Here is a 15,848-nt window from a genome sequence, read left to right as displayed (position 1 = left end):
GACGTGTTTACCCCATCCTCGGCAAGTCTGAGCAGTGAAACACCCTCGATGCAAAAAAAAAACCAAATCCTGGGGAAGAGCAAATTATAAAGGTTCTGCAGGCCCAGGAGGGAGGCGGGCAATCTCAAACATCAAGGGAAAGCGTGTGGGATTTTCTGCACATCTCTATCACGATTTCTGTTCTGTCAAATATGGAAGGCAGTTGTATGTCAAAACAAGACAGAATAGGGTTCGTCTTGCAAGCAGCGTTCAGCAAAATCCATGCTAAAGCTGGTTAGTGACTTTCAAAAGCCAATAAATTCGCTGGGTTTGTGTCCTTCCCTCCATTCAGAAAATGAAAGTTACATCCAAACTACCCTGAAATTAAGAACTGTCACGAGTTTGACAGGTCTCCAGCAAAAAGCAAAGCCCTCAACACAAGATTTGGTTTACTTCAAAAAGTTACAAATAGACACACTACTTATCCAGATAAATTTCAGGGACAGTTTTGGAGCCCCAAAAAACTTGAGTGGGAAATTTACCAGTTGCACATAAAGAGTTCTGTTTGTTTAATAAAGATAAATGTACATATGTGGGTAGGCACAGAGACACAGTCATCCACCTGTTTTATTTCTGCAAGCCCAGTCAGTTTCCATTTAAGTGTATGCCTGTCAAAACAAATCACAAGTCCAAAAATAATGGATGAAGCATCCCAAAAATGAATAGTAAGAATTGACACAACAGGAAAAAAAATATTTAGCATAAATCTCTGTAAATAAAAAAGGATCCTCCTTCTCCAGCCGGTTTCATTGCTGGAGCCATTAGGGTTTGCCACACTGGAGTGCAAGACCGGGCTGAAAACGCAGGTGCCAAAACCACGAGGAAATGTTGCTTTTGCGCTCTGTGTTTTACGTCATTTTTTAAAAAGGGACGACTCAATAATTCTGACAAAATACAAGTTTTTTACTTGTTAAACCTCTGGATAGCCACAAATTGCAGTGCATCAGGGAAAATTAAATGGAAAATGAATTATGCCCCGAACACATCGCGCATCTTGAAAAAGCCCTGGATCTAACAGCAATTTACAGATAACTCAGTCCTTGTCGTTACTGTGCAGTTCAGAAATGCAAGAGTGGGCCTCCAATCCAACCTCCACTCCTACACGAGAAACATGAATTTCAGATCAATGTCATGCTGACAGTATGACAGTTAAAGAAAGCAATATAAAGAAATGTAAGCATATTGCAAACAGCGGGATATAAAAATACCTAAAAAGGCTGAAAGTCTGTCCTCACACCAACAATTTTAAGCACAACACCCCTCGAAAATTAGGTGCAACATGAGCACTAGGCACTCGAAGTGCTCTTCCTCATATTATACCTTGGAAGTGATTGGTTATATATTTGTATTTTTACTAGTAGCATTGACTTAAAAATCTCACTCTTCCAGTGAGAAGCAAAAATCTCTCACCCAGCACACAGAGATTTTATAACCCACTCAAATCTAATTTGTGGTCGTTGCAATACAGAACAAAAACCTTATCTCGATCTCATTGTTCTCAAAATCTAAAAACAGAACACCCTTGATATCGGTAGTATTTTGCAATACACTCCTCGGTAGTTCTTTTATATTTGAGCAACGCTGAAAAGTGGGATTTTTTCAGTGCTCATTCATTTTACATTTGGTATGTGAAATTGTGCACGTCCTAGCAAGGAGGCGACAAACTCAGATTATGTAAAAGTATTGCAACAACTAAAAGAAAAATAACCCAAGCAGCATAACCCTTACCGACAGTAAAAACCTGCTGATAATGGCTTCCTTGTAAACTAGAAGCATCAGAACCCCATATTCCACATTGCTTTTCTGCAGAGTTAAAGCAGGCCGAGGAACGCCTAACAATTTAAATCAAAGTCCATGCAAGACGAATTGTCCCAATACTCACAAGGCTTTGTTTTCTCTCCCCATCACCTGAGAGCCTGCAATCTTGCAGCAGGAAGTCAGCAAGCCTGCCAATTCATGGGTACTGATGCCTTGAGAGCAGCACTTCAGGAAAGATCCTCCTCTGGTCCACACCTCTCCCTAGCGCTAGCTCCATATTGCTGCTCGCAACGTCAGGATGATGTTACAGGTGACACCTCCCGCTGCTGATGTCAAGCTCGGTTCCCAAAAGCACAACCACCATCCCCCTGCGGCGCCTGCTGCCCCTAACAAGCATCACTTCTGCATCTTCACTGTCCCCAGGAAGCCGGCTCGAAGATGATTTCAGAAAAGCTTACAGACACAGAGCCTTCTCTCTTCGTTAAGTCTCTTGGCATTAAAGAGCCTTTCCTTCCAGAACGCTGCAGCAAATGTAGACTATACGCCTCCCTTGGGGGGAAAAGGAAGTATTTTTACAGTTTCTTTCTATGGCGCAGTTTGATTTGCTCTTTTTTTAGAGCAAACTGCTGAAAGAATAGGTAAATAATGGCGCAGAATACCAGAGTGAATGATTCACTGATGCTCTCCTGAACATTTCGGAGTAAGCCGAAGGGCTAGCAATGCAGCCCAGGACCAGAGCTGATGAATGGTGCAGTGCTGCTGTTGTCATGGCAACTAAGAGAAAAAAAGCAGTACCATATAAGGAGTTGTGACATGGATTCTGGGAACAATTTATACTAAAAGGCTGTAAGCCCTTGGATGCTTTAAAGCCGCAGCATCCCCTTCTCCTCGGTTGGATACAGGTTTCATTGTTCAGACCAGAGCAGTCGGCACAAATCACCACACGCACAATCGCATCCATCCAGGGCGCGTTTGCACTGGGAGCGTTGGACCAAAACACAACGGAACACCATGATTTTGCAGTGTTTTCAAATAATTGAAATGGAAAGAATTGAAATTATTAGGTAAGGAAACTGGCAGGATGCTAACAATGACCCAAGCTAACAGGGTGTGAAAAACGAGGGTGCCAATGAGACCCACAGATACCATGCAGCTGCGTGCAGGTAGGCTCTGTCCCTACGAGAGCAAGCCGGCGATGAACCAAACTGCAGCACCATCAGGTGGCTGCCTGCCTGAGCGGCAGTGCCACCGGCCAGAGATCCAGCCACTCCTCCTACAGACAGGAAAATATCCCCACATCAACCTGTAAACCAGTTGCTGCTGTGCAAGGAAGGCTGGCAGTGCCCCTAAAGCATCTCCAGATGAAGCAGTGCACGTACAGTTGCCATAGCAAGCTACAAACGGGACCAAGGTTTATATTCCACGCTAACACAGAAGGGAACAAAACATGTTATTTCACACCGTCATCATCAGATGCTTTTCACTTAATGCATGCACCCAAACAGACAATACGCCGTGGTCAAGAGAACTGCAACTATTGCACCAAAAGCTGACACGACGCTGTAGTTCTGAAGTCTGAAATTTCAACTTTCAGAAACCCTGTCCATTTATTAACCTACTGTATCTGAACAAACATGTCCCAGCACAGCCAGCTTCTCCCCAACACTCACACCCCTAAAGCAGCTGCCTCATCATCTCTCACGTTCACACCCAGCTGAGTTAGTGCGTTAGTTTCGAGAGAATTAGTAGTCCCAGAGGGCTGCAATTATTAATCTGGCTTTGTCACCATTAAACAAAAAACAATTAAGAGTTTTCAAGTAGAGAGATCTCGGCTTGTTTAGTCCCACAATTACAGTTAGCATCAAGAATATTTAACCATTCACTAAAGATCCAGAGGGGAGAAATAACAGTCCTTGTGGCTATTCCCAAGAGATACAAAGGAGGACGCAGAGGAACGGGGTGCCGACCAGACCCCAGATCTCCCATTTCCCAGCACTACAAATGACACAGGTGATGGTGGCACAGGGGACATCGCCCGTGGGTGTCCCCAGCCCGGCTGGATTTGGAGGGTGTCGAGAACCACGACGGTGGGCGCTCACCGGTGTCACAGGGAGGAGCAGGTCTCCAGCCTGCTTAGCTCTGCTCTCGCCATCTTTGAGTGATCCACTGAGAGCGCACGTTTTCCTTAGGAAGGAGGATGGTATTAATTGCCTGAACACACCGAGAACATTCCTACCTGTTTCTATAAAGTTTATTCTTAGGGTAAGTCCTTGCATTCCCAAAGCACAAGGGAGGAATGTTCTCAGAGCGGGGGATTTGCAATGAAACCAATTCCTCAGGCCCATGTCTTTGAAGACACCGAAGCATCTAATTCACGCTGGATCCAGGAGGAATGAGGCCTTTGAGAATCCCAACCTAAACATGTAGGCCACTTTCAGAAAAACATGATTTATTCCCTAAATTTCTTGACAATATTCTCTCCTCCTCCCTCTGTGCATGGCACTCACACACATGCTCCTGAAGGAATCCTAAAGCAATCTGTCATTCAACAGGAAAAAAAAGAAACAGCCAAGTACAGCGACGAATAAAGTTATCCCTGCGCATATAAATTTACCACATGTAAATTAAAAATCTTTCCTGAGGAGGAGTTTGGTGCAGCACGGGGCTTTGTGCAAACCCTTTGCACGTGGCGGGTTCCACAGTAATAGAATAAAGCATCGGTAGCTGAGTCTTTCAGGCCAATATCTCATCTTTTAACCTAATACAACACCGGGTACTATTTTTGGCATCAATTCAGGAGAGCACTTTGATACATTCATCTCTATAAGCACCCTCCTGAAAAGCGATGCTTTCCTGAATGAAGGTATACAATGAAACTGCATTACTTGCATTGCTGCCATCGCTTTGAGTCATCGGTGATACACTGTTGATGTATAGTAGAATATTTAACCCAAATGGTTTTGAAAATGGTTGCTCTCTTTGTGCTTACTAAGCACGGTAACTTTTAAGTGCTAATTTTATTCCGGACAAAAATCAAAATGGTATGCCCTGCATACTTACCCTGGGCTGGGAGGGGGTTTTTTTCTCTTTTTTTTTTTTTTCTTTTTATTATGGATTTTGCATATTACACTTGCTAATAAAGCCACTGTCGTTACAAAAAAAAGAAGTTATTAAACTGCATAAACTGAGGTTGAACACGCTGATCTAAAATATGTTCCTAGCCACTGCTAAACAATAGGTTACCCAGGCAGGAGAGGGAGAGCTGATTACTTATGCTTACTATTACTTCACCCTTTAGAACCACAATGACCTTAGTTTTTCTTAATCACCAGACTATTCAGCAGAGTGAAAATTGCAACCATACTGAATATTTATCAACCTCTGAATCCAGCCAAGCCTCCATACACAGCAAACCCAGATATCAACGCGTTACCAAGTGACCTCAGTTCCTCTGGAAAGAAACGACGCATAGTGTAACGTGTTCCTATGGCTTTTTACCAAAAGTGGACGTTTTAACGGTTCCGTGGATGAAAAACTGACTTGTTTATAAATCAGCCAGGTTAAGAACTTTAAAAGATTATATAAATAAATAGGCAGATAAAGAACTAAACAGACAGACAGTGTTGCCGTTTCTACCCGGCAAGTTTCTCTGCACCATAAAAGTTTCTTTTCCTTTTTAAAGCCCAAATCAACGTGACACCCCCTGATGCCCATGAGAAGGGGCCATCTCAGCAGCTGCTTTTCCCTCTCCGTTGGGGCTGACGACCCTACTCTACTATAGCAGAACAGGCACACAGAGATCCAGAATGACCCAGGATACTTCTGCTCCCGAACGTGAGTGAATCATCCCATGAAAGCCTAAAAAGTCTTATGTATTTAGATTTTCATCTCGGAAGAATTCCAGAAAGCATAAATGCAGAAGTTAGTACAGTCATGTTTTGTTGCAAATGGTCTTTGGAGTTAAATCTTTGGTAAAAAAAAAAAGAGACAACAAAGTTTTTTGTGTAGCAAATGGTACCATCCCACTGCCCGACCACTCCGCAGATATGGAAATTATGACACGAATGGGTTAGTCACACACAAATGTATGTAAGAAGCAAACAGCATGAAAAAGCCCCTGCAATTGGATAATTTCTCAACAATTTTCTATGCTCTGAAGGTCGCTTTGAAAAATCCATGTGGCAACTGTCAGACGGACAAAAGCCTCTCTTTGTAATACTTCGGTTTCCCAGAATCACCCTCATCCCTTTTCCAAAAGGAATCACTGCTGTTATTGTGTAGGATTAACAACTGGACAGCACAATGAGACAAAGCAGAAGAGGAAACCATCACAGCCAGCGAGACCTTGGGAAACGTCTCCATGCATTTACTGTCAAACTGCTGGCTGCTTATTTTTGTCTGAAAGCTCCCACAGTCACATGGAAATTTTTTGAGCCAAGATGCTTATCAGTTTTACCAGATTTTGAGCATGCTACGATGGCACAAGATTTCTGTAAAATCAGAGAGGGGTATTGGGCGAAACTGGGGAGAAACACATCAAAAAATAGTGCAAGGCTGTGAATTTGTCTACATAAATCTAATATTAAACTCTAACTCCTCTTTATTTTACAGATCATGCTGGTTTACTAATGAATAAAAATGAGGGTGATCTTTACAAACTGCCAGGTGATGTCCCCCAGAAAAGAAAAAACCTGTTTGTTTGCTGATATAGTAAATGCCCATTCAACGGCCATCTCCTCCTGCAGCTAAGGGTTTGGTTTTATTTTCTATTTAAAATCTCTCAGATTAGTAGTAAATAAGAGACATTATAAGGAATAGTTGAAGAAACGTGATAAATACTACGAATAACAAAGAACGGAAAGCATCACTTTCCCAGTTCCTTTACACGTTACCTTAATGAAAGCAAACAAATTCCTGTAATGACTGCATGAGGATGTAAAGCAAACACCCTCCTTTTACAGTATCAACAGTAAATTAAACTAATAATTTAAAAAATCATGTTAATCCACCAATGCACTGAAACACACCTTGAATTCTAAGTATATCCAGAGCTCCACTGGAGCCATCAAGACATATACGTGCAAAACATTATCATGTGTTTTCATGCTATGCTGGATTGGGTCTAGCCAGAACAGGATATTTGGAACAGATGGAAAAGGAAAAGTATGCAAGTAGAAGACAGACGCAGTCATCTTCCAGTAGATTCTTGTGAGTGGCCCCATAACGGACCTCCGAACAAAACCAGGAGCCCACGCTTTCCTTCTCTTGCTCTTGTGTAATAGCAATTACCTGCATTTTATTGACGTCACCCTGTTTTGTACACATCTTGTTCAAGTCTATATTTCATCGCATATACTTTCCAAACCAGACCGACAGAGGAGTCTGCATTCTCACCAACTGAACGTCTACAACACGGCCCTACCAGACCTCCTCGCTGGTGTCTGAGCACACAGTTCCGCGACCTGCCCAAAGCCCTGAAGTCACCATCCCTTGCTTCGAATGACCACCTGCAAAAGCCACTGCTGGAGTTCCAGTATCTGGTCTTCTGAGGAACTAGCGGGACGCTCTGAACAGCAGCCCTGCTAAATCCAACAAAAGCTTTCTGATTTTGGAGCTAAATGGAGCCTGACCTGTTTCCACCTGGAAGAAGATAATGATGAATACCTGGAGCTTAATCTGCTAGGCTGAATTGCTGTGCTTTTGAGAAGTGGGAGGAGGTAAACGTCTATTGACAAGCCTGAGGTCCAGCAGATCTATACCAGGGCAGCTTGCTGAGCAGGCAGGGCGTTGCTAGAGAAATGGAGCTGCAGCGGTATAAGAAAAATTGCTCTTTCCGTGGGGTACAGCTCATACTCTCTGCAAAGATTTCAGAGAAGAGTAATGAACTGTTCAAGCACATACGTGAATATAAGGTTAGAACTATAACAGGAAGGCATGTCAACACAAAGGTTTATAGTCAAAAGAAAAGGACAGAAGGGCAATGAATGAGATAAAGATACTAAAAAGGCCTGAACTTTTTGTAAAATATAATGTTTTTCACCCTTTCCTAACTGCAAAAACGGTCTGTGGAACTGGCTAATATTACCTGCCTCTACTAAGGAAGCCACACAAAACAAAGAAGAAAACTCCTGCAAGTAACTCAGAAACTAAAAGGAAGAGGAAACAATGAATGTGAGGATCATGGGAGAGAACTCAGGAAAAGCAGGAACAAACTAGCTATACATTACACCATGAATTAAACAAGTACAGACATGCTGTGAGAAGAAAAAATAGCCTTGATTTATTTTTGTCATTTTTCACAGCCTATGCTCTTCGTGTCAGGAAGGTTGTGGATTCCACGCCTGCCCATTACTAGGTGGCACGACAAGAGGGGGAAAAAAAAAAAAACAAGAAAGAAAGAAAAAAGAAAAAAAAGAAGAAGAAAAGGCAGTTCATCACAAGCACACACAGAATTCCCACCCTGCCAAGTGCTGCAAGCAGCGCCTTTGTACCGGAGGAAAGTACTGATAACCGGAACAAAAACTAACAAGTTTTTACAGACGCTAAGCTGAAACGGATTGCATTTTGAAACTGCTTTTGTAATCCGCTACTCAATTTTAGGATTCTAAAAGTCAGAACCGAACTTTTTTAAAAGCTGAGCTTGTTTTAGCAGCTACTCTGGTAAAGTACAGTATGTCGTGTTCTTAGCTGTTCCGCAAAAGAGAAGGAGCAAACAGAAAGGAGCTCTGAACGCCCAGCTGCACAGCCCTGACTCAGGACTGCAAACCGAAGGATACTCTTAAAAAGGAAGGGTTTCAAAAGAAAAAAAATCCAAAATCCACAAAACCCCACAAATCCCTCCAAGTGTCACATCATCAACCCTCCTGAAGAACCGGCCTCTGAACTACATAGCTGCTCTCTCGTCCACTAAAAAGTCGGTTTAGGCCTTCATATTTTAATGCAGAGCTTCAGCCGCGCTTTAGAAGTGCTTAGTGATGGGAAACTCAAGCTGAAGACAGCCGAGTAAGGCACTGAACCTTCTTGTTTGAACTGTTTTCATGTCCTTTTATACCTCCTTCTGCCTGATTCTCCTGCCCCTCCTGAGCCCCACTGCTACCAAACGCACTCAGACCACCACGAGGTCCTGCGAAGCGCCTCTCTCACGATCTAGGGATCTCTTCCTCCTGTCCTTTTCAATTTCTCCTTTCACCAGAGGGCAGGGAAGACAAAAGGTACAAAGTGTATCAGAGCTCCCTTTTGTAAGCATAAAACTGATTTTATCGGGTAAAAACTCTTTTTGGAGGTTTCTCGCAGTACAAACCTCGTACCCTGGCTCATCTTTTTTAAAAAAGGGCACGGAGGGATGTCACATTTTTGGCAAGAAGCAAGTTCCTCAAAAGTACTACTGGTAGAAATATGATGTCAGGCTTTTAAATGGATGTTAGACTCCAAGTGCTTTTGAAAATCCAACTACTTTAAAATCTTTAGGTGTTCAAACCACAATCCCAGCAGATTAGATAAACAAAACAGTTTAAAAATATGCACGAACTATGAAAAAAATCACTTTGCTGTATCGGTTTATCATTTTTCTGATGTATTCTCTCGGCATTCAACATTTTAGCACAATATTCTTTAAAACTACTGTTACACTTCCACTGTGCATAAACCACAATACAAAGTGGAACTGAAACACGCTCCGCTAGAAATTTCTCAGAAAACCAGAGAAGATTTGCAAAACAGAGAGATCATTTTCAGAATAGAAAGATTTCTCTTGTCAGTATGAAATCCAATTCCTTCCTGGTTTTGACTAAAGTAGCTGCTGTAACAAACAAACGATGACCGGTACACAGAAGCTTGTTCAAAGCGTTTTCTTACAGATTTTTGCACCAACGGACCTTAAAAGCCCCACTGAACTTTATTTAAAGTCCTTACCAGTTAACTTCTTCACAGGTTGGAGCCGAACACTGATAGACTGATGTGTGAGTAAGGGGGAGGATGGAAGGGAGCGGGACATGCCCTCCATAATCCGAATGTGCTGCATACCTTCGGTCACTGGGAGTGGCGGAATAGCGTAGTCTGGTTCAAAAGCACAGTCGTTCTCTGTGGAGGTGCCTGGTGGGAATATAAAAATAAAAAGGAGCTGGTCAGAATACAAGGGAGGCTCCTGCTTTTTCATCATTGCTAGCCGGAGGGCTGCGTGGCTTGGGTGAGCCCAGCCCCAGAGCCAGCCGCTGCACGGCGCTCAGTCCTGCGGCGAGCAGGGACGGCCGCTCTCTTGCGTTCACCTCGCACGGTCCTGACGCTTCCCTTGAAGAAATTATATTTCTGGAACAGCATCTCAGCACCTCTTTGGGTTATGAGCAGCATAACCATGAAGAAATTATTTTGATTTTTTAATGTCTTTCAGAATTCTACAGTCACCAGTTTTAAATCTAATTCAGACAAAGCAGTAATCCTTTTACTGATACGGTTTTTGTGCATTTAGATGGTGTATTTCTAAAAAAACTTCCTGCTGAATTAAATTTCAACATGAGGACCTTTAGCCTAAAAGAAGAACCAAACCCCCAGAACAGAAGAGCAAAAGCCTCCGAAAGCAGCCACCTCCAACCCTCCCCTAACACACGCACACAAGCACCCGCAGCCGCACAAAGCCTCGATGGGGGTCGCATCACTACAGACCCACACAAAGACACCAAATAACACGGCAACAGGTGGAGGTAGAACAACAAGGGCACAAACTGCTAATTGTTGCGATAAATAGTAATGAGAAATGAAGGGCAGGTGCTCCAGATCAGCAAGAGTTGGGAGCCGTAAGGTCCCTCCCGTTAGCTGCAGAATACAGACACCTCTGGTCAAGAACACTGGGTTCTCCACCTCTAGCCAGTAAGATTAACAACGTAACACAGATAACTAATAATTCATCTGCAAAACCAACTTACAACTGTTAATGTTAATAGTTCATTACAGATAACGTAAGAAGATTCCACTCGCGTCACGCCTTTAAGAGATGGATTTAGCTTTTAATGCCTACTAATGGTTTCCCTCCACAAAGACATTTATTATTTGCTTTCCATCAGAGAGCTGTGTGGTGAGACTATGTTTAGAAGAAAAAACGTAGCTCCTGGACAGAAGGGTAGAAGGACAAAAGCAGGCAGAAAACAAAAAGGTAAATGCCTCAAATACGTGGCACTCCAGAGGAGATGACGGACTAACTTGATTCCAGACACCCAAAGGACAACGTGAACAACCCAACATATTGTTTATGATCAGAGGAAAAACCCATACTGAAATAACTGTCAAAAATCCTGGACAAGCTCCTGACGCGTACTAAGAGGTAGCATCATTTGTGGCTACAATCCATCCGTTACCGATGCCAACTTTCAGGAACATCTCTCAGCATTTTTGTACCATTCGCTGCAAGAACCCAAAACAAACACTAATAGACTTTACACATACACTGTTTTTGACAGTTCAAATACGACTTTTACTCTCTTGCTTACTGAACACTTGCCACATTCACAGTAATTTATTGAACATATATTCAAAGTCTAATCCTTACAGAGGTGATTTCCTTTAACTTCCGTATGTTCTAGTAAATATGCTACAGTTCGATATGTTTTATTCATCAGAGACTGTCATTATTGCCACAAGCTATGAGCCAGACACTGATGTTTTTCTATTCATTTCATGCTGCTTTAATTAAGTGTGCACATGACTGCTCTAAGAGTACATCCCTTTAAGGGGGAACAGATCATTGTTATTCTTTTTTTTTTTTTCCTTAAATTAAAAGATGCTGTTGCCGACAATATCATGCCTTTTATATATATAAAAACAAATATGTATGTGCATATAGATATATATATAAAAATATTTGGCTCTAGTCAGAGAAAACTACAATTACTGGCTGTCCACGCTTCCCCTGCAGTCACTACCATTTCTACATGCGCAGCAGCTCAGCCTTGCCTCTCTACCCGGGAGCGCCCCAGCGAGGCGGCCGTGTGCCGCTGTGACCCACCTACCGTCGGCACTGCTTCGTTACAGACACGGAGCCGCGCTTACGGCACCTCCAAAGCATTTCGTCAGTCCTCTCCAGCCACGCCCACCGCACTCCTGCATGCTAAACCCGCGCTCCTCTCCTGTAATTTTGGTGTCCACAGAAGAGGTGTCTGCATCCAAGCAAGCTGTCTGCAAGTGCTTCTAGAAGGCAGGGAGTTTAGGACAAGATACCTCTAATGACACATTTGAGGGTTCTGCTTGAGGAAGAGACCAATCCCAGCCCAAACACTCCACTGCCTCCATCCAGTCCCTCTCCATGGACTACAAAGGGAGCTGGGGGCGACAAGCAGCCCCACGGCACCCACCCACGCTCAGCCAGCTCAGCACCACGCCGGGGTCTCCCACTGGACACACATCTGAGCTACACACAGCGGCCACAGCTTCAGGGGTAGGATCACTGCCGCTTCTCAGGCCTCTCTCCATCAGACGTTGTGCAGCACATCAGGCAGACAGGACAGATGAGGCTTGTTGGAGAGAGGCACGTGCTCTCAAGAGCAAGCCCAAGTCTTACACGCACACGACACACGGGACAGTGCTGCTGCTCAGCGGAGCTCGAAATCTCAAGTTGATCATCTTGTTTCCAAGTTTTTTCTGCTTATCATCCAAAAGATGCAGTGGCTCTCTTAGTGCAGTTGGGCATAATTTTTCCAGGAGGACATAATTTGATAGCATGCTGCTAATGTAGCACAAAAAAAAAATTGACTTCTTCCAGCTGCACATTGCCAGTTGTAATTATTGGCTCCATATATAGCTTACTTCACATAAGCTGACCGAGGACCTGGCTTTTTCCAGGGCTATTGCGAGCTGAACACCGCTGCTGACTCTGCAAGCCTATTCCTAATCACCTGCAAGGGCCAGGAAAGGCAAACCGGCATCAGTGCCAAAATCAGCATTGGCATCGACAGAAACAAGCTATGATGGTTTTTCAAAATACATTTGGCATCAGACACCAAAAGAAGATTTGCCATCATTGATTTTGATTCTTAAAAAGAAAGTTCAAATTTCTTCAGGCTAGATTTTTGGGGTTTGAGTGAACTATAAAAACTAGGCTTCGTCTGCAGCTTAAGGTCTGGGAAAGCTGAAAGTCGGTGTGCATTTCTCCGGTTGTCATGGTGTAAGTTCACAGTATCTTTGACCAACCTTCACCTAAAACCGAGGGCAACTGGGGGCAGTATCTTATACAGAAATAGAAGTAATGATATCTTTGTAAAGTCTTCAGGAGTATTTCCCCTCTTAAAATTCAAATGCTTTACAACAGAACCAGTGAACTCACAAAATAACCACAATGTACTATTTTCATTCCACAGATGTCAAAGGTTCTCCCTCATCCTCGCCGGAGTAAACACACGCACAAACAAGGTAATTGAAACAAATCTAAGGCTGTTTCAGTCAGAGAGAACATTGGGTTTATAAAACCCTCCAATTAGGGACCATTCATGGCTGAAATGGAACCTTGACAGTTTGTCTATAAAATATATTTAAATAAAATGTTACTGCAAAGTGTATATTTGAACCAATAAACTATTTCTTGAAGTTTTCCAAGATAATACGGCTTTACAGTCAGCTGTAATACTTGGGCGTCACGCACGACAACATGAAAGCTTAAACACGGGTAAGACGACCGCCTCATTTCAGTTGGCTGGTTTATCTGAGTGAAATGAAACCCCTTAACCCGTCACTACGACAAATACAGGGTAAGGCGTGCAGACAGATAGCAACTTACAGACACAGAACAGGGCAAAGTTAAAGGCAATACTCTCACAGAGCAAAGAGGCTTCCTGCACACTGTAGAAAGCCTGCGTCTACAGTCACATCCATTCATCCAAATGGAAATATTTAGCACAGGAGCTTGTTCCTCTGAGAAGCTGGAAGTATTTTTTAACCTGTTTCCCCCTCTACTCCCTCTCATGCTGAAACTTCTTGCTAGCCACTGCAATTCCTGGATTCATACTTACTGAGGCAAACAGATATAAGTTGGTCATTCTTTGGCAAGTAATTATTTGCAAAGAAAAACCCATTCCTCTGCCCAAAACTGGTACTTTTCCACAGGAGCCGAGATGCTGAATAAACAGGCTGAAAGGTAACCTGAGAGAATAGAGTGTCTGAAACAAGCGTACGGAGACCCAGCGGGCAGCTCCCATCAGCAGCTGCATCTGAGCCGCTGTATCTTGTAACAACAAACCAACGGACAATACCCAGACAAACGGAAGGACTTCCCAGGGACAAAGGGCAGAGCAAGCGGGCGAGGCTCAGCCTTCGCAAGTAACACAGCCGCAGCTTCAGCCGAGCCAGAGTCTGCAAAAGAGCAACCACTCGCCCTGTATTCTCGAAGCACAGAAATGCTACTTGTGTGCAAGCTATCGTGGGGTACGTGCGGTTGTAAATTCCCTTATTCCTTCCTTATTTTAACTCTTCTATTTTAAAATAAGAAAATTTAAAATAACACATTTTAAAATAGTAATAAAAAGACCCTATGTTAACAGAACAGTTTCAGCTGTTGACTTTACACAGGGTTTCAGCATTTTAACTCTGAATTCCGATCCCCCTAATTCTGATCGCAGGCTTCAATCACTTGCAGTAATTTCGTCCGGGCAACGCTGGAATACTGCCAAAAAAGAACAATGGTCTGGAGAAAATGTCTCCATAAGAAGTCATTAGGACACCCTGACAACAACAGACTTGAACCTAAATGAAAGGAAAATCATTGCTGCAATCCAAAGAGAAAATAAGCCACCGCACGTAGCACCTACCAGAGCCATGCTTCCAAAAAACGCTTCTTGGTCACTCAAGAGCTGTGTGAAAACACCAGCATTTTCACGACTCTCGTAAATGAGCAAACGCTTAAAACTAAGTAAGCTACTTCAAAGGACATGTAAGGCAGCACAGATCTAAGAGCTGCTGCTGTCAAGTGACAGAAATCCCCATTACACGGCTCTAGAGGTGGTTTTAACCACCAAGCCCATTGAATGATGGATACTGAACAACAGAGTTTATGGAATCATTATTTAAATCATATAAAACCTATTTTTACTACTGTCTTCCTAGGACCTTTTGCCCTGTTCCCGTAGGGTGAAACAAAACAAGGCGAAAGACGTAGCACGTGGCTGTTCAGCCCCCAGGCAGGAACGCACAGGTCCCATCTCCACCGCATCCCGGGCTTTGGGGGGAAGGACAACCTGGCTGGCGAGAACCTGCTGGGTTCTCCCCTTTCCGATCGGGGGGAAGGCAAGCGGTCACCGAGTGGCCTGCTGATTTGCGCTGGCACGTGCTGAAGGCTTCTTACACCACCCGCCCAACAGCCGCCCTTGCGTAAAGGTCTGTCCCTCCGCCTGCAGAACGGAGATGCCACACGTTCCACAGCTACGCTTGCGCTGCACCGCGAATTAGTCTAAACTTCTTCAAATGATACAAAGATAGACTGTTTCATGAATATTAGTAAATTTGCCGCTATGTGGATAACAAAGATGGTTACAAAACTCCATAAGATTTAAGTAGTCTTATGAAAAACACAAAACGTATATATACAAGGTGAACAAATGAGAAACGAGTCACTGAGGCAGAACAACACTAAGGTTTACCTTGGCCAGATCGGCTCTGACGGGAGTCTACACTTGCCTGTCTTCGGTCTGGTGGCTCCTCGTTCCCTCCATCTGCATGAGAACCAAAACAGCAGAAGTAGAACATCATAGTGGACAGGTCAGGCAGATGCAACTTTTCCTTGAGTACCATCACCTATCTTGTAGGGACAGCGGAACAAAAGGTCCCTCTTGCAGGCTGAAACGGGGGCAAACCGCTGACTGACTTTGCTGTTCCTTCCAGCTTCTCCCCCGCTCACTGCAAATGAAATCTGTGAGGTCCTCAGGATCTAAGCAGGCTTTTAACTTCTCCTACGGACCCCACAGACATTTGAACGAAACAGTAACAAAACTGTGCATCTTCAATTAGTTCCTTCACTTTGGACTGTTATATCAAATTGTGAAAAATATTAAGCATTTGAAAAAAGAGATCCAGAAAAG

General features: G+C 43.5%; 1 protein-coding gene across 12 annotated transcripts in view; it reads right to left on the bottom strand.

Moving 5' to 3' along the window:
• TANC2 (tetratricopeptide repeat, ankyrin repeat and coiled-coil containing 2) overlaps positions 1–15,848 on the bottom strand; it is a 254,383-nt gene that overhangs the window by 146,561 nt on the left and 91,974 nt on the right. For 5 of the 12 annotated variants that reach the window (XM_075117247.1, XM_075117254.1, XM_075117248.1 and 2 more), the window contains exons 4-5: positions 15,411–15,482; positions 9,709–9,888 (exon numbers count right to left, since the gene is read on the bottom strand). In XM_075117247.1, the coding sequence (XP_074973348.1) occupies positions 9,709–9,888; positions 15,411–15,482 (252 nt within the window). The remainder of the gene's footprint in view (positions 1–9,708; positions 9,889–15,410; positions 15,483–15,848) is intronic. The other 7 variants (XM_075117253.1, XM_075117256.1, XM_075117257.1 and 4 more) reach the window with 3 other exon arrangements.

Source organism: Phalacrocorax aristotelis, chromosome 23, assembly GCF_949628215.1.
Source record: "Phalacrocorax aristotelis chromosome 23, bGulAri2.1, whole genome shotgun sequence".
Lineage (NCBI taxonomy): Eukaryota > Metazoa > Chordata > Aves > Suliformes > Phalacrocoracidae > Phalacrocorax > Phalacrocorax aristotelis.
This window is presented reverse-complemented; position numbering and strand designations above follow the sequence as displayed.